Genomic DNA, 23,630 nt, shown 5'->3' with positions numbered 1-23,630 from the left:
ATTGTCAGCCTTATGCATAAAACTTCAAGTAAAGAATTATCCTTGTTCCTAAGTTATCATTATTTTTAATCAAACAATTTAACTGTAAAACAGTGCAAGCCCATACTCCACACATCACATGCACTGACACACATACAGTCCCCTGTTACCAAAGTACCAATAGTGATGGTACCAACCCTTACTATAAAAAGGAGGGACATTAGATGGTGAAATAAAAAAGCGTTGGGAGAGAAAACCAAAACATGTTGGGCTTTCTGAAAGCTTGTTTTCTGATTAGTCTTTTCTTTTTTTATTTATTATCATCATGCTCCTCCTCTCTTCCTCCATCCTGTAATTTACAAAAAGAGTTTCTTCTTAATGAAATGCACAAACCAGGGGATGTGGTACTAGGTGGGTTGTTTGAGTTGCACCTAACTTCAGTCCTGGATGAAGGAACATTCACCTCTGAACCACAACAGCCCCACTGCAGTGAGTAAGTACTATACACACACACACACACACACACACACAACTTTAGTTCAGGAACAAAAAAGATGAGAATTAAATATCATGATCAATCACATTTGAAATAGAGTAAATGAGCACAACATAATTACTTTCAATCGATATATAAACCATTACTTTAATTTACAAATATGAATGCAAATACTTCTCTCTACCACATGCTCTTTAAAATCAGATTTTTCCATTCTTTAATTATTGGCTTCTTGTGTGTCAGCTTTAATATTTAGGGTTCAGACATGCCATGACGATGGCCTTTGCAGTTGAGGAGATCAACAAAAATGCCAACCTGCTTCCAAATGTGACCCTGGGATACAGTCTTTATGATAACTGTGGTGGGCTTCTCATCGGGCTCAGTGCTGCAATATCACTGGCCAGTGGGAGAGAAGAGCAGTTTGTGCTTCAACAGAACTGCTCAGGGATCCCTCCAGTCATTGGGATTGTGGGAGAAATGTACTCAACCTTTTCTATTGCCATTTCCATGTGCTGGGGTTATATAAAATGCCGATTGTAAGTAAAGATGCTATTCTTGGTCCATAGCATTTTCAAACAGGTATATACATTTAAATCTGGCTAAGTTTTCTGGTGTGATTATTTATTTTTAGGTGAGTTATTACGCCACATGCTCCTGCCTGAGTGATCAGCAGCGGTTTCCAACCTTTTTCAGAACAATTCCAAGTGATGCTTTCCAAGTAAAACACACATGTTTTTTAAAAAAGGGAAAACCAACAAAATTGAATATTAAACAGATGCTATACAACAAATAATTTGATATTTAATTTTGTGATTGCATCAAAAGTGTAATGAAAAATCCTGCTTTGCCAAACGGTTTCATTATTATTGCTCTCTAGGTGCGTGCTATGATCCAGATTTTGAAGTACTTTGGTTGGACATGGGTCGGCCTGTTGATCAGTGGTGATGATTATGGCCTCCATGTTGCCCAGTCCTTCCAATCAGACCTGCTTCAGTCTGGTGGAGGCTGTCTGGCCTACCTGGAGGTTTTGCCCTGGGAAGGTGACCAGAACGAGCTCAGGAGAATTGTTGAATTGATGAAGACATCAACAGCCCGTGTAGTCATGGTCTTTGCAAACAAGTTCCGCATGATCCAGCTAATGAAAGAGGTTCAGATTTTTGTTGCTTGGCATGAAAATTACACTCTTTGTGTTCCAACAGTGTTCATAAAATAAATTATCTATTGATTGCACAGGTGGTGAGACAAAATCTGACTGGTTTGCAGTGGATTGCAAGTGAAGCCTGGTCAGCAGCTTCTGTGCTACAAACGCCAGTGCTGATGCCTTACCTGAGAGGAACATTAGGTATCGCTATTCGCAGAGGAGAGATCCCAGGGCTCATGGACTTTTTGTTACAGATACATCCAGAGGAAACAGACAACAAACAAACCAACATGGTAAGGTTTCTTTATGGAAATAATATAATATTTGAAATTGAAGTCTATTTTGAATGGAAATCCGTGGACTGTTCATACTTTGGTTATTCTGTTTTAAAAACTAAATCAAAATACCAAATAAACGGTGTGGTTATTTTGTTTTACTGACCTAAAATCAAAACAGAAATATAGAAACCACAAAAAACAGAAAAGCAGCTTTTTCGGTTATAAAATTAAAATATTAATGGCAAAATCTTGTTCTGTGAGATTTTTTATATTTGTGGGGAAATTAGAGCATGAATTTCAGCACGTCACATTCTGTCAGTGCAAACGGGATGGTCCAAATAGTATCCAAATATCGACTGTGAGGCTGGTGTGCGGAACAATAGATGTTAGAATTTCTCTGATTTGACACAAAAACAATTACAAAACTTTTTTGAGGGCAGTAAATATATTTATTTTGCACGTTTTAATACCGTGAGCCACTAACGGCAGCCGTCAACACACACAAGTTGATCACAAAAAACGAGTAGCACCAGTAGATTCATTACACCACCTCTAGTTCATTTAATCACATATAATGTGCATGATTTTCATAGTATCCATTTTTTGATTAATTTATTTATGTATAAATAACGTTTCAATTCACCTTTTCATTAAGAATGTGACTTATGCGGGAGTAAAAGTCCACCCCGTCTCTGGGTCACTCTGTACGGTGAGCTTAAAACATGAAGCTCTCGTCCAAAGGTTCCCCTAAATCACCAAATATCACACAAACAGAAAAACACTGCTTGTTTGTTTTTTTTATTTTTCTGTATTTCTCTTTAGGTTGTTTGTCGGTTACATAAAATAATCATACCGTTTATTTGTTATTTTGATTTGGTTTTAAAACAAAAACAAAAGAACGAACAGTACATGGATTAAATGACTTGTTTTATTTTTCTCTTTTCTGTTTCAGGTGAGGCAGTATTGGGAGTATGTTTTCCAGTGTAAATTCAAACCTACAGAAAAGGCAGAAAGTAGTGAGACCAAGTGCACTGGTCAGGAACAAATTAATAATGTAGAAACTGAGTTTTTGGATCTTTCTAACCTCAGACCTGAATATAACATTTACAAAGCAGTGTATGCTCTGGCCTATGCTCTTCATAACATGCTTCAGTGTGAGCCAGGCAGAGGGCCTTTCAGCAGGAACAGCTGTGCTAACCAGAAGTCTCTGGAGCTGTGGCAGGTGTGGAAGAAAAGGGTTTTGTTATTATTCATGGTTAGTTTAATTTCTGCATTGAATTAATGCTTTTTTTTTTCCATTGTCTTTAATTATAGATGGTGCATTATTTAACAGCAGTAAACTTCACCACATCTTTTGGTGATCAAGTATCATTTGATGAAAACGGAGATGCCATACCGATCTATGACATCATGAACTGGCAGTGGCTCCCTGATGGAAGAACAGAGGTTGTGAATGTAGGTGACGTTAAGGGATCGGAGTCCAAAAGGGGGAAGAATACTACTGCATGAAGACAAATCTTTTGGAACTTTGAGTCGAAGAAGGATATTCTACGACAATTCAAAATATGACATATTTTTCTTCAACGGTTCACTATTATCAAGAATGACTGTGTACGTTTCCATTCCAAGCCGCCGCGGTCTGTTTGCGTGAGAGTTGCCCAGCAGGAACCCGCATGGCTAGAAAGAAAGGACAGCCTGTGTGCGTTATGACTGTGTTCCCTGTCCTGAAGGAAAAGATCAGTAATCAGAGCAGTGAGTGTTTCTGTGTGCTTTGGTTTGTAAATTAAAGGTCTTAGCCCAGTGGTCCCCAACCTTTTTGGGTTGGACCTATTTTTGATATCACAAATTTCTGGCGATCCCAAAGAGACATGAAAAACAAAAACAAAAAACTTTTGATCATGTTTGTGATTCAGAATTCAGAATACTTATTCATCCTGAGGGGATACAGTGTTGGTCTGATATTGAGAGATGCACCATCTCTGATATTTTTATACTGTATTTTTTTTCAACTACATTTTTATTGAGGAAGTGAAAGTATAGAAAAGAGTTTTTTGACATTGAGCGTGGTCTTAAATTTGAAAAAAATTATAATTTAAAAAAAATTACAAAAAAAATATTTTATTCAATTTATTATTTATATTTAATGACTTCATTTTTATACTGTATTCTTTTGACAAGATTATATTTGGGGGAAGGAAAGTATGGATTACAGTTGTTTGAGATTCCGTGTGGGTTTTTAAATTTGAAAAAGAATAAAAAATTACAAAAAAATAATTTTATTTTTATTTCATTTTTAAAAACTATTTAATTTTTACGCTGTATTTTCATTCACTAGATTTATTTGAGGAAATGAAAGTATAAAATACTTTTATTTGAAATTGTGGTTGTTAATTTGAAAAAGAAACATGAATCTAAAAATTAGAAAAGTTAAATTTTAATCAGAATCTTTTTTTTTTTTCATTTACAAGACCCCATATGTGGTCACGACCACAAGGTTTGAAAAACACTGTCTTAGCCTGTGTGGTGTGCAGCATGATCATAGGTGACCCTCTTAACTGTTTTCAGATTCGTTTGGAGTGCAAAAGTTGTCCCAGTGACTTCTGGTCCAGCCCTCAGCGTGATCATTGTGTCTTAAGAAAACAGAGTTTCTCTCCTAAATGACTCTGGGTATCTGCCTTACAAAACTAGCTCTCTGTTAGGCACATTATCTGTGTTGTTATTCTCGGGGTGTTCATCCACCACAGACAGACACCCATGGTCCGTGCCAACAATTCAGAGCTCAGTTTCCTGCTGCTTGTGTCTCTGAATTCTGTTTTCTCTGCTCACTTTCTTCATTGGAAACCCAGACTGTGGACGTGCCAGCTGAGACATGCAGCATTTGGAATCAGCTTTGTGCTTGTGTCTCTTGCATCCTAGTTAAAACTGTAGTAGTTGTGGCTGTGTTTAAAGCCTCCAAGCCAGGAGGTGGAGCCAGTCTGAAGTGTTTGGTTGCAATGCAGCAAAGAGGACGTCTTCCTTCACGTCCATTCAAGCTGCAATATTACCGTTGGCTGTCTCTTCTTTCTCGGCTCCCACATAAAAACAACACAATATCACAAAGACAGATTGTTACGAGTGTGTGGTTGGATCAAAGTGGGTTTTGCTGTGTTATTTGGCTACATTGGCCTATTGGCTTACTTAGATTCTGGGCTGCATTTTTGACAAGAAAACCTTCCGGATACTTCAATGAGGCTAAACTAATAACCTTCAGCATGTTGATTTTCTGTGCTGTGTGGGTGGCCTTTGTTCCAGCGTACATTAACTCACCAGGCAAATATGCTGATGCCGTGGAGGTATTTGCCATTCTGGGACCCTCCGCTTTGGCCTCCTGATGTCCTATTTGGCCCCAAGTGTTACATAATCCTCTTGAGACCAGAGAGAAACACAAGACAGCGATAATGGAAGAAAAACAAAATAAGACATTAAACACACAAGTGAGCATTGGACTCCTGTATAGATTAAATGCTGTAGTTGGTTTTACTATAGAATACATACACCATTATCTTAATGTCTTGGTTTGTAAAATAAAATAAAAGTCAAAACTATTCTATATATGGTACAGAATCATGTGTCTAGCTGGCATTTTGTTTGGACTGACAACATTGATTTAAATAACATAGTTACTTTCCAATATGTTATTTCATCATTCAACGACCATCTTTAACTGAAGATCATTATCTGAGTCTCGATCTTTAAAAGCTAAAGACAAAGTCAAAAACCTTGGTGTTCTGATTGACTCAGATCTTACATTCAGCAGTCAGATCAAATCTATCACAAAAACAGCTTCTACCACCTAAAGAACATCTCCAGAGTGAAAGGTTTAGTGACTCAGAAAGATCAGGAGAAAATGGTCCATGCTTTTATCTCCAGCGACTGGACTATTGTAATGGTCTTCTGACAGGAATCCCGCAAAAGAGCATTCAAACGCTACAGCTGGTTCAGAACGCTGCAGCTTAGGTGCTTAACCAGAACAAAGAGGTCAGAAACACATTAGTCCTGTTTTAAAGTCTTTACACCAACAGCAGAGGAGCCGACATTGTACAGAGGCGCCTTTGCCTGTGAAAGTAGAGCCGTACCACCAGGAGCGAGCATGCAGTTACAGCTGTTTCCGGGGACAGCGTGGTAATGGGAGCTCCGCAGCATCCAACCTGGAGAAGGCCGAGGCCTCCCGCAGAGTGAAGACAGCAGGTACCGTTACCACGCTGCTTATAGTGTAGAGGAATTAGCTTTCACATGCTGAGCCCCTGGCCTTTGGCCGGGGTGCTTGGGCAATGTACACATCATCTTTATTTGAACGTGTGTGGATGCGTGCTTGTAGACATGAAGAAGGGTGCGTGAAAAAAAAATCCCCATTAAACATGTACTCTCTCGACCGTCCGTGGACCGTGCATTGGTGGTGGAAGGATGGACCGTGAGGAGCCCATGAAAGCGTAACAGGTGGAGCTGGTGAACGAGGAACATCCAGCTGCATCACTGAGGGAGGACCCGATAGGTCCCACTGAAGATGATGTTTTAGTGAATATTTTATCCATTAACTTCATTATTGGAATCTCTATATGAACCACGCACAGGGAGGGTCCAAGGTCCCCTCACATATCTGTATTTGCAGAAGACGGTTTTTAAAAAAGAATCCCTTCGACTATTCAATCTGCGATGCTTTCTGAGTCTTGTAGGGCGAGGTAGCTCTGATGGTGATTTGTGGTTCGCGCTAATATTTTAGTTTTTTGGAATTATTTTAGCCTCGTTATTCTAGCCTTTTGTGAAGACACATCGTCAGTAATGGACCTTCGGCCTTTATTCACTATACACCCTCCCCGAAGGTGGCCCTGCCAAAGGGGATCAGCCTCTGGAGTGTGTCTTTTTTTAATCTATACCCAGTGTTCATTTTACTATTATTAGGCTTGTCAGCCACATTTTTTTTTTAGTGTAAAATTAATATATAAATGTTTTTCAGTTATCAACTGAGAATTATATGCTAGTAGTGAAATCACTAAAAGAGTTGTGTCCCTGAGGCTGGGATATTAAGTGGAAAGTTCACTTATGTTTTTATAATTCTAATATTAGGATTAGGTTATAGGTTAGGAATTTGGGGATAGGTGAGGTGGAGAGATCTTGTGGGGTTAGGTAAGGTTAGAGTTCGGTAGAAATAGGGTTAAGGTTAAGGTTAGGGGTTAGGATAAGGAAGGATTAAGGTAGCAAATGACACTTAATGAAAGCCTTGATGGCACCTTAATCATACTAATGACAGGTGTCATGTCTTAATGACAGTGTATTGTCAGCCTTATGCATAAAACTTCAAGTAAAGAATTATCCTTGTTCCTAAGTTATCATTATTTTTAATCAAACAATTTAACTGTAAAACAGTGCAAGCCCATACTCCACACATCACATGCACTGACACACATACAGTCCCCTGTTACCAAAGTACCAATAGTGATGGTACCAACCCTTACTATAAAAAGGAGGGACATTAGATGGTGAAATAAAAAAGCGTTGGGAGAGAAAACCAAAACATGTTGGGCTTTCTGAAAGCTTGTTTTCTGATTAGTCTTTTCTTTTTTTATTTATTATCATCATGCTCCTCCTCTCTTCCTCCATCCTGTAATTTACAAAAAGAGTTTCTTCTTAATGAAATGCACAAACCAGGGGATGTGGTACTAGGTGGGTTGTTTGAGTTGCACCTAACTTCAGTCCTGGATGAAGGAACATTCACCTCTGAACCACAACAGCCCCACTGCAGTGAGTAAGTACTATACACACACACACACACACACACAACTTTAGTTCAGGAACAAAAAAGATGAGAATTAAACATCATGATCAATCACATTTGAAATAGAGTAAATGAGCACAACATAATTACTTTCAATCGATATATAAACCATTACTTTAATTTACAAATATGAATGCAAATACTTCTCTACCACATGCTCTTTAAAATCAGATTTTTCCATTCTTTAATTATTGGCTTCTTGTGTGTCAGCTTTAATATTTTAGGGTTCAGACATGCCATGACGATGGCCTTTGCAGTTGAGGAGATCAACAAAAATGCCAACCTGCTTCCAAATGTGACCCTGGGCTACAGTCTTTATGATAACTGTGGTGGGCTTCTCATCGGGCTCAGTGCTGCAATATCACTGGCCAGTGGGAGAGAAGAGCAGTTTGTGCTTCAACAGAACTGCTCAGGGATCCCTCCAGTCATTGGGATTGTGGGAGAAATGTACTCAACCTTTTCTATTGCCATTTCCGATGTGCTGGGGTTATATAAAATGCCGATTGTAAGTAAAGATGCTATTCTTGGTCCATAGCATTTTCAAACAGGTATATACATTTAAATCTGGCTAAGTTTTCTGGTGTGATTATTTATTTTTAGGTGAGTTATTACGCCACATGCTCCTGCCTGAGTGATCAGCAGCGGTTTCCAACCTTTTTCAGAACAATTCCAAGTGATGCTTTCCAAGTAAAACACACATGTTTTTTAAAAAAGGGAAAACCAACAAAATTGAATATTAAACAGATGCTATACAACAAATAATTTGATATTTAATTTTGTGATTGCATCAAAAGTGTAATGAAAAATCCTGCTTTGCCAAACGGTTTCATTATTATTGCTCTCTAGGTGCGTGCTATGATCCAGATTTTGAAGTACTTTGGTTGGACATGGGTCGGCCTGTTGATCAGTGGTGATGATTATGGCCTCCATGTTGCCCAGTCCTTCCAATCAGACCTGCTTCAGTCTGGTGGAGGCTGTCTGGCCTACCTGGAGGTTTTGCCCTGGGAAGGTGACCAGAACGAGCTCAGGAGAATTGTTGAATTGATGAAGACATCAACAGCCCGTGTAGTCATGGTCTTTGCAAACAAGTTCCGCATGATCCAGCTAATGAAAGAGGTTCAGATTTTTGTTGCTTGGCATGAAAACTACACTCTTTGTGTTCCAACAGTGTTCATAAAATAAATTATCTATTGATTGCACAGGTGGTGAGACAAAATCTGACTGGTTTGCAGTGGATTGCAAGTGAAGCCTGGTCAGCAGCTTCTGTGCTACAAACGCCAGTGCTGATGCCTTACCTGAGAGGAACATTAGGTATCGCTATTCGCAGAGGAGAGATCCCAGGGCTCATGGACTTTTTGTTACAGATACATCCAGAGGAAACAGACAACAAACAAACCAACATGGTAAGGTTTCTTTATGGAAATAATATAATATTTGAAATTGAAGTCTATTTTGAATGGAAATCCGTGGACTGTTCATACTTTGGTTATTCTGTTTTAAAAACTAAATCAAAATACCAAATAAACGGTGTGGTTATTTTTGTTTTACTGACCTAAAATCAAAACAGAAATATAGAAACCACAAAAAACAGAAAAGCAGCTTTTTCGGTTATAAAATTAAAATATTAATGGCAAAATCTTGTTCTGTTTGTGAGATTTTTTTATATTTGTGGGGAAATTAGAGCATGAATTTCAGCACGTCACATTCTGTCAGTGCAAACGGGATGGTCCAAATAGTATCCAAATATCGACTGTGAGGCTGGTGTGCGGAACAATAGATGTTAGAATTTCTCTGATTTGACACAAAAACAATTACAAAACTTTTTTGAGGGCAGTAAATATATTTATTTTGCACGTTTTAATACCGTGAGCCACTAACGGCAGCCGTCAACACACACGCAAGTTGATCACAAAAAACGAGTAGCACCAGTAGATTCATTACACCACCTCTAGTTCATTTAATCACATATAATGTGCATGATTTTCATAGTATCCATTTTTTGATTAATTTATTTATGTATAAATAACGTTTCAATTCACCTTTTCATTAAGAATGTGACTTATGCGGGAGTAAAAGTCCACCCCGTCTCTGGGTCACTCTGTACGGTGAGCTTAAAACATGAAGCTCTCGTCCAAAGGTTCCCCTAAATCACCAAATATCACACAAACAGAAAAACACTGCTTGTTTGTTTTTTTTATTTTTCTGTATTTCTCTTTAGGTTGTTTGTCGGTTACATAAAATAATCATACCGTTTATTTGTTATTTTGATTTGGTTTTAAAACGAAAAAACCAAAGAACGACCAGTACATGGATTAAATGACTTGTTTTATTTTTCTCTTTTCTGTTTCAGGTGAGGCAGTATTGGGAGTATGTTTTCCAGTGTAAATTCAAACCTACAGAAAAGGCAGAAAGTAGTGAGACCAAGTGCACTGGTCAGGAACAAATTAATAATGTAGAAACTGAGTTTTTGGATCTTTCTAACCTCAGACCTGAATATAACATTTACAAAGCAGTGTATGCTCTGGCCTATGCTCTTCATAACATGCTTCAGTGTGAGCCAGGCAGAGGGCCTTTCAGCAGGAACAGCTGTGCTAACCAGAAGTCTCTGGAGCTGTGGCAGGTGTGGAAGAAAAGGGTTTTGTTATTATTCATGGTTAGTTTAATTTCTGCATTTGAATTCATGCTTTTTTTCCATTGTCTTTAATTATAGATGGTGCATTATTTAACAGCAGTAAACTTCACCACATCTTTTGGTGATCAAGTATCATTTGATGAAAACGGAGATGCCATACCGATCTATGACATCATGAACTGGCAGTGGCTCCCTGATGGAAGAACAGAGGTTGTGAATGTAGGTGACGTTAAGGGATCAGAGTCCAAAGGGGAAGAACTACTACTGCATGAAGACAAAATCTTTTGGAACTTTGAGTCGAAGAAGGTATATTCTACTCGACAATTCAAAATATGACATATTTTTTCTTCAACTGTTCACTATTATCAAGAATGACTGTGTACGTTTCCATTCCAAGCCGCCGCGGTCTGTTTGCAGTGAGAGTTGCCCAGCAGGAACCCGCATGGCTAGAAAGAAAGGACAGCCTGTGTGCTGTTATGACTGTGTTCCCTGTCCTGAAGGAAAGATCAGTAATCAGAGCAGTGAGTGTTTTCTGTTAGCCCAGTGGTCCCCAACCTTTTTGGGTTGTGACCTATTTTTGATATCACAAATTTCTGGCAATACCAAAGAGACATGAAAAACAAAAACAAAAACTTTTTGATCATGTTTGTGATTCAGAATTCAGAATACTTTATTCATCCTGAGGGGATACAGTGTTAGGTCTGATATAGTGACGAGATGCACCATCTCTGATATTTTTATACTGTATTTTTTTTTCAACTAGATTTTTATTTGAGGAAGTGAAAGTATAGAAAAGAGTTTTTTGACATTGAGCGTGGTATTTAAATTTGAAAAAAATTATAATTTAAAAAAAATTACAAAAATATATTTTATTCAATTTATTATTTAATTAATTAATGACTTCATTTTTATACTGTATTCTTTTGACAAGATATTTGGGGAAGTGAAAGTATATTACAGTTGTTTGAGATTCCGTGTGGTGTTTAAATTTGAAAAAGAATAAAAAATTACAAAAAAATATTTTTATTTTTATTTCATTTTTTAAAAACTATTTAATTTTTACGCTGTATTTTCATTCACTAGATTTATATTTGAGGAAATGAAAGTATGAAATACTTTTATTTGAAATTGTGGTGTTAATTTGAAAAAGAACATTAATCTAAAAAATTAGAAAAGTTAAATTTTAATCAGAATTTTTTTTTTTATCATTTACAAGACCCCATATGAGGTCACGACCGCAAGGTTGAAAAACACAGTCTTAGCCTGTGTGGTGTGTAGCATGATCATAGGTGACCCTCTTTAACTGTTTTTCAGATTCGTTGGAGTGCAAAAGTTGTCCCAGTGACTTCTGGTCCAGCCCTCAGCGTGATCATTGTGTTCTTAAGAAAACAGAGTTTCTCTCCTACAATGAACCTCTGGGTATCTGCCTTACAACTAGCTCTCTGTTAGGCACATTCATCTGTGTTGTTATTCTCGGGGTGTTCATCCACCACAGACAGACACCCATGGTCCGTGCCAACAATTCAGAGCTCAGTTTCCTGCTGCTTGTGTCTCTGAAATTCTGTTTTCTCTGCTCACTTCTCTTCATTGGACAACCCAGACTGTGGACGTGCCAGCTGAGACATGCAGCATTTGGAATCAGCTTTGTGCTTTGTGTCTCTTGCATCCTAGTTAAAACTGTAGTAGTTGTGGCTGTGTTTAAAGCCTCCAAGCCAGGAGGTGGAGCCAGTCTGAAGTGGTTTGGTGCAGTGCAGCAAAGAGGAACTGTCTTCCTTCTTACGTCCATTCAAGCTGCAATATGTACCGTTTGGCTGGTCTCTTCTTCTCCGGCTCCACATAAAAACACACAATATCACAAAGACAAGATTGTTTACGAGTGTGTGGTTGGATCAAAAGTGGGTTTTGCTGTGTTATTTGGTTACATTGGCCTATTGGCTCTGCTTAGCTTCCTGCTTGCATTTCTTGCAAGAAACCTTCCGGATAACTTCAATGAGGCTAAACTAATAACCTTCAGCATGTTGATTTTCTGTGCTGTGTGGGTGGCCTTTGTTCCAGCGTACATTAACTCACCAGGCAAATATGCTGATGCCGTGGAGGTATTTGCCATTCTGGCCTCCAGCTTTGGCCTCCTGATGGCACTGTTTGGCCCCAAGTGTTACATAATCCTCTTGAGACCAGAGAGAAACACAAAGAAAGCGATAATGGGAAGAAAAACAAACAAGAAATAAACACACAAGTTAGCATCGACTCCTCTATAGATTAAATGATGTACTTTGGTTTTACTATAGAATACATACACCTATTATCTACATGTCTTGGTTGTAAAATACAAATAAAAGTCAAAACTATTCTATATATGGTACATGAATCATGTGTCTAGCTGGCTTTTGTTTAGAATGACAACATTGATTTAAATAACTATAGTTACTTTCCAATATGTTATTTTCATCATTCAATGACCACTCTTTAACTGAAGATCATATCTTGAGTCTCGATCTTTAAAAGCTAAAGACCAAGTCAAAAACCTTGGTGTTCTGATTGACTCAGATCTTACATTCAGCAGTCAGATCAAATCTATCACAAAAACAGCTTCTACCACCTAAAGAACATCTCCAGAGGGAAAGGTTTAGTGACTCAGAAAGATCAGGAGAAACTGGTCCATGCTTTTATCTCCAGCAGACTGGACTATTGTAATGGTCTTCTGACAGGAATCCCCCAAAAGAGCATCAAACAGCTACAGCTGGTTCAGAACGCTGCAGCTCGGGTCTTAACCAGAACAAAGAGGTCAGAACACATTAGTCCTGTTTTGAAGTCTTTACACTGGCTCCCAGTCAGCCTCAGAATAGACTTTAAAGTTCTGCTGCTGGTGTATAAATCTGTGAATGGGTTTGGTCCAGAATACATCAGTGAGATGTTAGTCAGGTATGAACCCAGCAGGTCTCTCAGATCTATGGACACAGGTCAGATAGTGGAGCCCAGAGCTCACAGTAAACATGGTGATGCTGCTTTTAGTTGTTATGCTGCAAAGAAGTGGAACAAACTGCCAGCAGAGCTGAAGTCAGCATCACATGTGAACATTTTTAAATCAAAGTTAAAGGCACTTTTTTTGCTCTACTGCGTATGATTGAGAGAGAGATTTTTTGGTCATGTTGTTGATGTCATGTGTTTGTTGATGATTTTAATTGATTTTACTGATGATTTTATTGATGTTACTGATGATTTTAATTGATTTTACTGATACCTTTAAATGTTCTTATTGATTTTAAACGATTGAATGTTTTATCATGTAAAGCACATTGAGTGGCCTTGTGTATGAAATGCCTTGCCTTGCCTTGTGAATTTAATTGTAGGGGCATCCTGTAGAAAGCAGCACTTAATAGTTCCATGCCAACAATGAGTTTCATTTGAAAAGAAAACATAAAAAATCAATAGAAGTAATAACCCAGATTTACAAAACTGAACACAAGGATATTCTAAAGATCAAATACACCAATATTTGCATCTACGTTTCCCTCGGGCAAAGTGTCTCCATCCTTCTAAAACCAATCACTGAAACAATCTTTTCAACTAGTTTTCAGTAGCTTGTTCAAAGCCAATGAGCTTCTTCAAACATTAACAAGCAGATCTGATAAAAGTTCAAATCAAGTTATGGGTAAGTTTTTTTTTTTTTTTTTTGTAGAACCCAAGGAACACATGCATCATTAGTATGAAAATTTAAATATGTATTTTGACATTTCTCCCTTATTTTATATGTACAATATTCAAAGAGGAGGCCCCAGGAGGCGGCACACCCTCACACAGCGACAGAGCTCGAGGTGTGATGTTCTGCCTGCATTCATTGAACTCAGACGTCAAGCAAACTGGTGTAAAACGGAGTGTTGAAATCAGCCAACTGCTGATTCTACCAAATTCTACCACCAGATTCTACAAAAAAAGTAACTAGTTACCATTAATAGTTACTTCATTCACAAAGTAACTCAGTGACTATTTTGATTACTTACACCAAAAAGTAATGCGCTACTGGAAATCGTAATTTTTTAGTTACTTAGCTCAAATTTAAAGAATTGTATTATTTTTTGGGTCATTAGTGGACGTACAGCTTCATGTTAGTGCTGTATTAATCTACTGTTGATCAACTCTGAGGAGGAGGAATAGTGGTTAAGAAAGCTGGCTTGTAATCAGAGGGTCAGTGGTTTCAATCACCGGAATCACTCATCTTCAAGACCTCTTCGAAAATGACAAGCTCAGGACATATAACAATCTAACCCAAACATTCATTATAAATAAAAGTCATTTTTTACAGTACTTACAAGACAATCAAGAAAAATAGTACAGTAGATCTAATTACCTGACAACCACCAGAACTGGCTATATATTTGAAAAAAATACATTAAACAACAAAATTTAAAAAAAAAACTTTATTTGTATAGCACAATTTACAACAATCTCAATGCGCTTATCAAAATATAAAATTCATAATAATTTGAGAATGGATCTGCTGAACCAGGTGGGTTAGCTTGGGGGTGGGCCCGTTGGGGGGCCTGGGACGGTGGGGTTTATGGCTCCGAGCGGCGGGGTCCGGGGTGGAGGTGGGATGTTACTCCGGCCTGTCTGGGCACTTTGACTTTGTTCCCTGGGGGCACCTTTGCCGGAGATGTTGCTAGAGTGGTGGGCCGGGTCGGGCCCCCTCCAGGGCTCACTTGGGGGATCGCATGGACCGGTGTGTGGCGTGTGCTCAACCACCTTGGGGGTGGTCCCCGTGGTGTGCGGGCCCGGGGCGGCCTGCCGGTGTGGGGGGTGGGCGTGCTGGCATCTGAACCTGGATTGGGGCAGGGATGCTTGGCACTTTGGGATGATGCCGTATGCTGGGGGGTGGCGTTAGCCGCTCCGGTGGTTGAGGTTGCTGTCGGCCGCCTGGCAGATCTGTCCTGCTATCTGCAGATCGGATGGTGGGTCCGGGGCGCCCTTGGCTGGGGGCTGCTGTTCACCGGATGTGTGCCGATGTGCTTGCGTGCCTGTGGGGGCATTGCCCCATGGCTTGCGCTGTCCGGTGGGCAGGGGTGGGCGGGGGTGGGGGGGCGGCTGTTGGTAATGGGTCTTGGAGTTGAAGGTTGGGGTTGGTGGCGGGATGCGCTGGGTCCTCGTGTGTATGTGGGCGGCAGTGGCTGCCTTTTGGCTTGGGATTTTGGGGGTGGCTAAGGGGCTGCTCGGCTGTGGGGGGTGGCCTGGGGTTCCTTGGCCCCCGCTCTTTCTTCTGGCACGGCTGCATCTTCGGGCTCGGGGCAGCGCTTGGGTTTGCTGTAGCGGTTCTTGCACACACATTGGTCTACGATGCATGCCTTGGGCTGTGGGATAAAATTCGTACTCGGCTTAACCTTAGACACGTTGATCCCAAATACCTGTTTTAAGTATTACCACTCACTCCTTTCCTCTGTCCACAGCCACCACCATTATACCTAAGCTTCACACTTGTCACCAGACTGGCTTGATTACACCACACAATAGGCACAATATGCACAACTACAACTTCACATCTCACTTTAAAATAATCAACTCTTTCCCACCCTTTTCATTAACGACCTTAAGTCTCTGCTCCCTGTCCCCCCTGTCTTGTTTTGACAATCTTGTTTGGTGTACCATTTGATTTTGATTCTCATATTATTACTGTAGAATTGTGTCCATACAGTATTTATAGTTAAGTGGAAAGGTTATCCATTAACTTTGTTATTGGAATCTCTATATGAATCACACACAGGGAGGGTCCAAGGTATCCTCTCATGTCGGTATTTTTCAAAAAGAATCCCTTCACCTATTCCATCATCGGTGCATCGTGCGTCTTGTAGGGCGAGGTAGCTCCGACGGTGATTTGTGGTTCGGGCTCATATTTTAGATTTTTGGAATTATTTTAGCCTTGTTATTCTAGCCTTTTGTGATGACACGTCAGTAGTGGACTTTCAGCCTTTATTCACTATACGCCTTACCCGTAGGCGGCCCTGCCAAAGGTGATCAGCCTCTGGAGTGTGTCTGCTTTTGAATCCATACTGGTGTAAATTTTACTATTATTAGGCTTGTCAACCAAAGATATATTTTGAGTTGAAAATTAATAAATAAATGTTAGATAGGGTTAGGGTTAGGTAGAATTATTGTTAAGGTTAGGGTTAAGGGTTAGGATAATGAAGGGTTAGGGTAACGAACAACACATAATGGCAGCCTTCATTAAACCTTATTCATGTTAATGACAGGTGTCATGTCAAAATAATGACAGCGTATTGTCAGCCTTATGTATAAAAATTCAAGTAAAGTGTTACCCTTATTCCTGTTGTCATTATTTTTAATCATGCAACTTTGTAACTGTAAAACAGTGCAAGCCGATACCCCACACACCACATGCACTGACACACATACAGTCCCCTGTTACCAAAGTACCAACAGTGATGGTACCAACCCTTAATATAAAAAGGAGGGACATTGGTGGTGAAATAAATGAGCGTTAGTGGAGAAAATCAAATCATGTTGGGCTTTCCGAAAGATTGTTTTCTTATTAGTCTTTTCTTTTTTTATTTATTATCGTCATGCTCCTCCTCTCTTCCTCCATCCTGTAATTTACAAAAAGAGTTTCTTCTTAATGAAATGCACAAACCAGGGGATGTGGTACTAGGTGGGTTGTTTGAGGTGCACCTAACTTCAGTCCTGGATGAAGGAACATTCACCTCTGAACCACAACAGCCCCACTGCAGTGAGTAAGTACTATACACACACACACACACACACACACACAACTTTAGGCCAGGAACTAAAAAGATGACAATTAAATATCATGATCATTCCACATCACATCTGAAATGGAGTAAATGAGCACAACATAATTACATTCAGTCTATACATAAACCATGACTTTAATTTACAAATTTTGCCTTTCTTTAATTATTGGCTTCTTGTGCATTAGCTTTGATATTTTAGGGTTCAGACATGCCATGACGATGGCCTTTGCAGTTGAGGAGATCAACAAAAATGCCAACCTGCTTCCAAATGTGACCCTGGGCTACAGTCTTTATGATAACTGTGGTGGGCTTCTCCTCGGGCTCAGTGCTGCAATATCACTGGCCAGTGGGAGAGAAGAGCAGTTTGTGCTTCAACAGAACTGCTCAGGGATCCCTCCAGTCATTGGGATTGTGGGAGAAACGTACTCAACCTTTTCTATTGCCATTTCCAATGTGCTGGGGTTATATAAAATGCCGATTGTAAGTAAAGATGCTATTCTTGGTCCTTAGCACTTTCAAACAGGTATATACATTTAAATCTGGCTAAGTTTTCTGGTTTGATTATTTATTTTTAGGTGAGTTATTACGCCACATGCTCCTGCCTGAGTGATCAGCAGCGGTTTCCAACCTTTTTCAGAACAATTCCAAGTGATGCTTTCCAGGTAAAACACACATGTTTTTTGAAAAAGGGAAAACCAATAACATTTTAAATTAAACAGACGCTATACAACAAATAATTTTATGCAATTTGATGTTTATTTTTGTGATTGTAACAACAGTGTAGTGAAAGATCCTGCTTTACCAAACGGTTTCATTATTATTGCTCTCTAGGTGCGTGCTATGATCCAGATTTTGAAGTACTTTGGTTGGACATGGGTCGGCCTGTTGATCAGTGGTGATGATTATGGCCTCCATGTTGCCCAGTCCTTCCAATCAGACCTGCTTCACTCTGGTGGAGGCTGTCTGGCCTACCTGGAGGTTTTGCCCTGGGAAGGTGACCAGAACGAGCTCAGGAGAATTGTTGAATTGATGAAGACATCAACAGCCCGTGTAGTCATGGTCTTTGCACACGAGATCCACATGATCCAGCTAATGAAAGAGGTTCAGAATCATGTTGCTTGGCATGAAAACTACACTCTTTGTGTTCCAACAGTGTTCATAAAATAAATTATCTATTGATTGCACAGGTGGTGAGACAAAATCTGACTGGTTTGCAGTGGATTGCAAGTGAAGCCTGGTCAGCAGCTTCTGTGCTACAAACGCCAGTGCTGATGCCTTACCTGAGAGGAACATTAGGTATCGCTATTCGCAGAGGAGAGATCCCAGGGCTCATGGACTTTTTGTTACAGATACATCCAGAGGAAACAGACAACAATCAAACCGACATGGTAAGATTTCTTTATGGAAAGAATAAACTTTTTGAAATGTCTGTTTTGAAAGGAAATATGTGTACTGTTCATTCTTTGGTTATTCCATTTTAAAACTAAATCAAAAAACCAAATAAATGGTGTAGTTATTTTGTTTTACTGACTTAAAACCAAACCAGAAATATAGAAACCACAAAAAAACAGAAAAGCAGCTTTTTTCTGTTTTGAAATGAAAATATTAATGATTTTTTTATATTTATGGGGATATTAGAACTTAAAACTTAAACACGTCACATTCTGTCAGAGCAAACAGGATGGTCCAAACAGTATCCAAATAAACTGTTGACTGACTATGAGGCTTGTGTGAGGAACAATAGATGTACGAATTTGTACGCAAGATGTACGCAAGTTGATTACAAGAAACGAGGAGCACCAGTAGAGTCATTACACCACCTCTGGTTTCTTTAATCACATCATGTGCATAATTTTCGTAGCATCCCTTTTTTGTATCAATTTATTTATGTATTAATAATGTTTCAATTGACCTTTTCATTAAGAATATGTGACTTATGCTGAAGAAAAAGTCCACCCCGTATGTGGGTCACTCTGTACGGTGAGCTTAAAACATGAAGCTCTCATCCAAAGTTTCCCTTAAATTTCCAAATATCACACAAACAGAGCAAGATAATTTTAAAACAGAAAAACGCTGCATGTCTGTTTTATTATTTTTCTGTATTTCTGTTTAGGTTTTTTGTTGGTAACATAAAATAATCATACCGTTAATCTGTTATTTTGATTTGGTTTTAAAACAGAATAACAAAAGAACGAACAGTACACGGATTAAATGACTTGTTTTATTTTTCTCTTTTCTGTTTCAGGTGAGGCAGTATTGGGAGTATGTTTTCCAGTGTAAATTCAAACCTACAGAAAAGGCAGAAAGTAGTGAGACCAAGTGCACTGGTCAGGAACAAATTAATAATGTAGAAACTGAGTTTTTGGATCTTTCTAACCTCAGACCTGAATATAACATTTACAAAGCAGTGTATGCTCTGGCCTATGCTCTTCATAACATGCTTCAGTGTGAGCCAGGCAGAGGGCCTTTCAGCAGGAACAGCTGTGCTAACCAGAAGTCTCTGGAGCTGTGGCAGGTGTGGAAGAAAAGGGTTTTGTTATTATTCATGGTTAGTTTAATTTCTGCATTTGAATTAATGCTTTTTTTCCATTGTCTTTAATTATAGATGGTGCATTATTTAACAGCAGTAAACTTCACCACATCTTTTGGTGATCAAGTATCATTTGATGAAAACGGAGATGCCATACCGATCTATGACATCATGAACTGGCAGTGGCTCCCTGATGGAAGAACAGAGGTTGTGAATGTAGGTGACGTTAAGGGATCAGAGTCCAAAGGGGAAGAACTACTACTGCATGAAGACAAAATCTTTTGGAACTTTGAGTCAAAAAAGGTTATTTCTACTTTACTTTTCAAAATCTGACATTTTTTCTTCAACTTTTCACTATTATCAAGAATGACTGTGCATTTTTCCATTCCAAGCCGCCGCGGTCTGTTTGCAGTGAGAGTTGCCCAGCAGGAACCCGCATGGCTAGAAAGAAAGGACAGCCTGTGTGCTGTTATGACTGTGTTCCCTGTCCTGAAGGAAAGATCAGTAATCAGAGCAGTGAGTGTTTTCTGTGCTTTGGTTTGTAAATTAAAGGTCTTAGCCCAGTGGTCCCCAACCTTTTTTGGGTTGTGACCTCATTTTGATATCACAAATTTCTGTCGACCCCAAAGAGACTTTTTTTTTATTGCTTTTCGCTCATGTTTGTGATTCAGAATTCAGAATACTTAGTTTAATCAGCCCGAGGGGATATAGTGTTACGTGTGATATAGTGATGAGATGTGTCAGCTTTAATATTTTTATACTGCATTTATATTTGAGGAAGTGAAAGTATAGAATACAGTTTTTTTGACATTGTGTGTGGTGTTTTAATTTGAAAAAAAGAATAATAATTTAAAAAATTACAAAAATATAATTTTCATTTAAATTATTATTGAATTATTTAATGACTATTTAATTCTTATACTGCATTTTCTTTAACTAGATTTATATTTCAGGAAGTGAAAGTATAGAATACAGTTGTTTGAGGTTGTGTGATGGTGTTTTAATTTGATAAAAGAATAATTTAAAAAAATACAGAAATATTATTTTCTTTTTATAATTAATTAATTATTTATTGACTATTTTTGTTTTTACACTGTATTTTCTTTCATTAGATTTATAGAAAAGAGGAAGTGAACGTATGGTTACAGTTGTTTGAGATTGTGGTGTTGAATAATAATCTAAAAAATTACAAAAATGTATATTTAATCAATTAAAATGTTTATCATTTACTAGACATTTCAGGCGACCACAAGGTTGAAAAACACTGTCTTAGCCTGTGTGGTGTGCAGCATGATCATAGGTGACCCTCTTTAACTGTTTTTCAGATTCGTTGGAGTGCAAAAGTTGTCCCAGTGACTTCTGGTCCAGCCCTCAGCGTGATCATTGTGTTCTTAAGAAAACAGAGTTTCTCTCCTACAATGAACCTCTGGGTATCTGCCTTACAACTAGCTCTCTGTTAGGCACATTCATCTGTGTTGTTATTCTCGGGGTGTTCATCCACCACAGACAGACACCCATGGTCCGTGCCAACAATTCAGAGCTCAGTTTCCTGCTGCTTGTGTCTCTGAAATTCTGTTTTCTCTGCTCACTTCTCTTCATTGGACAACCCAGACTGTGGACGTGCCAGCTGAGACATGCAGCATTTGGAATCAGCTTTGTGCTTTGTGTCTCTTGCATCCTAGTTAAAACTGTAGTAGTTGTGGCTGTGTTTAAAGCCTCCAAGCCAGGAGGTGGAGCCAGTCTGAAGTGGTTTGGTGCGTTGCAGCAAAGAGGAACTGTCTTCCTTCTTACGTCCATTCAAGCTGCAATATGTACCGTTTGGCTGGTCTCTTCTTCTCCGGCTCCACATAAAAACACACAATATCACAAAGACAAGATCGTTCACGAGTGTGTGGTTGGGTCTACAGTGGGGTTTGCTGTGTTACTTGGTTACGTTGGCCTATTGGCTCTACTTAGCTTCCTGCTTGCATTTCTTGCAAGAAACCTTCCGGATAACTTCAATGAGGCTAAACTAATAACCTTCAGCATGTTGATTTTCTGTGCTGTGTGGGTGGCCTTTGTTCCAGCGTATATTAACTCACCAGGCAAATATGCTGATGCCGTGGAGGTATTTGCCATTCTGGCCTCCAGCTTTGGCCTCCTGATGGCACTATTTGGCCCCAAGTGTTACATAATCCTCTTGAGACCAGAGAGAAACACAAAGAAAGCGATAATGGGAAGAAAAACAAATAAGACATGAACACACAAGTTAGCATCGACTCCTGTATAGAATAAATGATGTACGTTGGTTTTCCTATAGAATACATACACCTATTATCTACATGTCTTGGTTGCAAAACATAAATAAAAGCCAAAACTATTCTATATATGGTACATGAATCATGTGTCTAACTGGCTTTTGTTTGGAATGACAACATTGATTTAAATAACTATGGTTATTTTCCAATATGTTATTTTCATCATTCAATGACCACTCTTTAACTGAAGATCATATCTTGTGAATTACATTTTAGGGGCATCCTGTAGAAAGCTTAATCGTTTCATACCAATAATGAGTTTCCATGAAAAGAAAACATAAACAAATGATAGAAGTATTAACCCAGATTTACAAAACTAAACAGCAAGGATATTGTAAAAGATCAATTACACCAATATCTGCATCTATAGTATGTTTCTTTCCGGCAAAGTGTCTCCACCCTTTTGAAACCAATCACTGAAAGAAGCTTTTCAACTGATTTTCAGTAGCTTGTTCAAAGAGTGACTTCAAACAGTAACAAGCAGATCTTAAAAAAAGTTAAAATAAAGTTCTGGGTAAGAGTTTTTGTGGAACATGCATCATTAGTATGAAAATTTAAATATGTATTATGACATTTCTCCCTTTTTGTAAACGTACAAGATTCAAAGAGGAGGCCCCAGTAGGTGGCACACCCTCACACAGAGACAGAGCTAGAGGTGTGATGTTCTGCCTGCATTCATTGAACTCAGACGTGAAACAAACTGGTGTAAAACTGTTAAAATCAGCCAACAGCTGATTCTACCAATCTTAAAGCTTAAGGACTATGTAGCTGATGTTATTCAAGTATAACAAAGTTATTAAATAACTTTTTTTATTCCACTTAAAATCTTTAATGTAAATAATTATTGAACCTGTTTTATGATAAGCAACAAACAAATTGCCACAAGATAGTATTTAAATGTCAGTATTACAAAGTACCCCAAATCTGTCAGAAAAGTGAAGGTGGTAGCGATTGACGTTAGGGTAAAGGTTCATGGCCAGGTATTGTCAAAAAGGAAGGTAAGTATTTAAACAGGTTCCCAAATTTGAGATTAGGGTCATGTTCAGGTATGAAGGAAGGAAGGAAGTTAAGTGTTGCAAAGTTACCCAAACTTGCCAGAAACGTGGGGGTGGTAGCAGTTGAGGTTAGTGTAAATGAATGGATTTAATATGAAAATGTATTCTTATTATCATTAGTTTTGTTGCCAGATCTTTTTGAGACACTTTTTATACACTTTTTACAGACGACACAAATACAACACTGTGCCTTATTTAAGGATAGCAGCTGTACACCATAATACTCCATGACTGCAGGGCGATAAAACTCTTGTTGGTGTCATTTTGATTGTGCTTTAAAAACGACTTCACCAAGTATGCTGCCACCATCTAGTGGTGAGTTTATTGAACTTATAGAACTGAAATTGGCTTTTCAGTTATCACACCAATATGTAGAAATAGTAGAGATATATTTTAGCATAGTTCTTCACCACTGAAACTTTAAAAACTTATTCTACAGTCCCATTTGGCTCTCTTCTCTACCAACTAAAAAACGTATGATAGTAACATAAGTCTATTCTTGTTTATCATTAGATAGAAAGTTTACCCTGACATTGGTTAAGTGGTTATTATAAGATTTAATTATTTAATATGAAAAACGTTTAAATGTCTGTCAGTATAATGGGAATACATTATGCATCCCATTTTAAAACCATGGAAATTGATTATT

General features: G+C 38.6%; 1 protein-coding gene and 1 pseudogene across 1 annotated transcript; both read left to right on the top strand.

Moving 5' to 3' along the window:
- Positions 1-751: 751 nt before the first annotated feature.
- Positions 752-5,332, top strand: LOC114474607 (extracellular calcium-sensing receptor-like; annotated as a pseudogene).
- Positions 5,333-7,172: 1,840 nt separating this feature from the next.
- LOC114474606 (extracellular calcium-sensing receptor-like) lies at positions 7,173-21,868 on the top strand. The gene is made up of 17 exons (XM_028465024.1): positions 7,173-7,676; positions 7,917-8,211; positions 8,307-8,393; positions 8,553-8,822; positions 8,909-9,109; positions 10,057-10,326; positions 10,417-10,644; positions 10,736-10,859; positions 11,653-12,556; positions 17,285-17,579; positions 17,675-17,761; positions 17,931-18,200; positions 18,287-18,487; positions 19,345-19,614; positions 19,705-19,932; positions 20,022-20,145; positions 20,955-21,868. The coding sequence occupies exons 1-17, from the start codon at positions 7,447-7,449 to the stop codon at positions 21,866-21,868; spliced, it is 4,998 nt and encodes a 1,665-aa protein (XP_028320825.1). The 5' UTR covers positions 7,173-7,446.
- Positions 21,869-23,630: the final 1,762 nt, after the last annotated feature.

This window comes from Gouania willdenowi, chromosome 13 (assembly GCF_900634775.1).
Source record: "Gouania willdenowi chromosome 13, fGouWil2.1, whole genome shotgun sequence".
In the NCBI taxonomy this organism is placed as follows: domain Eukaryota; kingdom Metazoa; phylum Chordata; class Actinopteri; order Blenniiformes; family Gobiesocidae; genus Gouania; species Gouania willdenowi.
The sequence above is the reverse complement of the archived record's forward strand: the minus strand, read 5'-3'. Positions and strand labels throughout refer to the sequence as shown.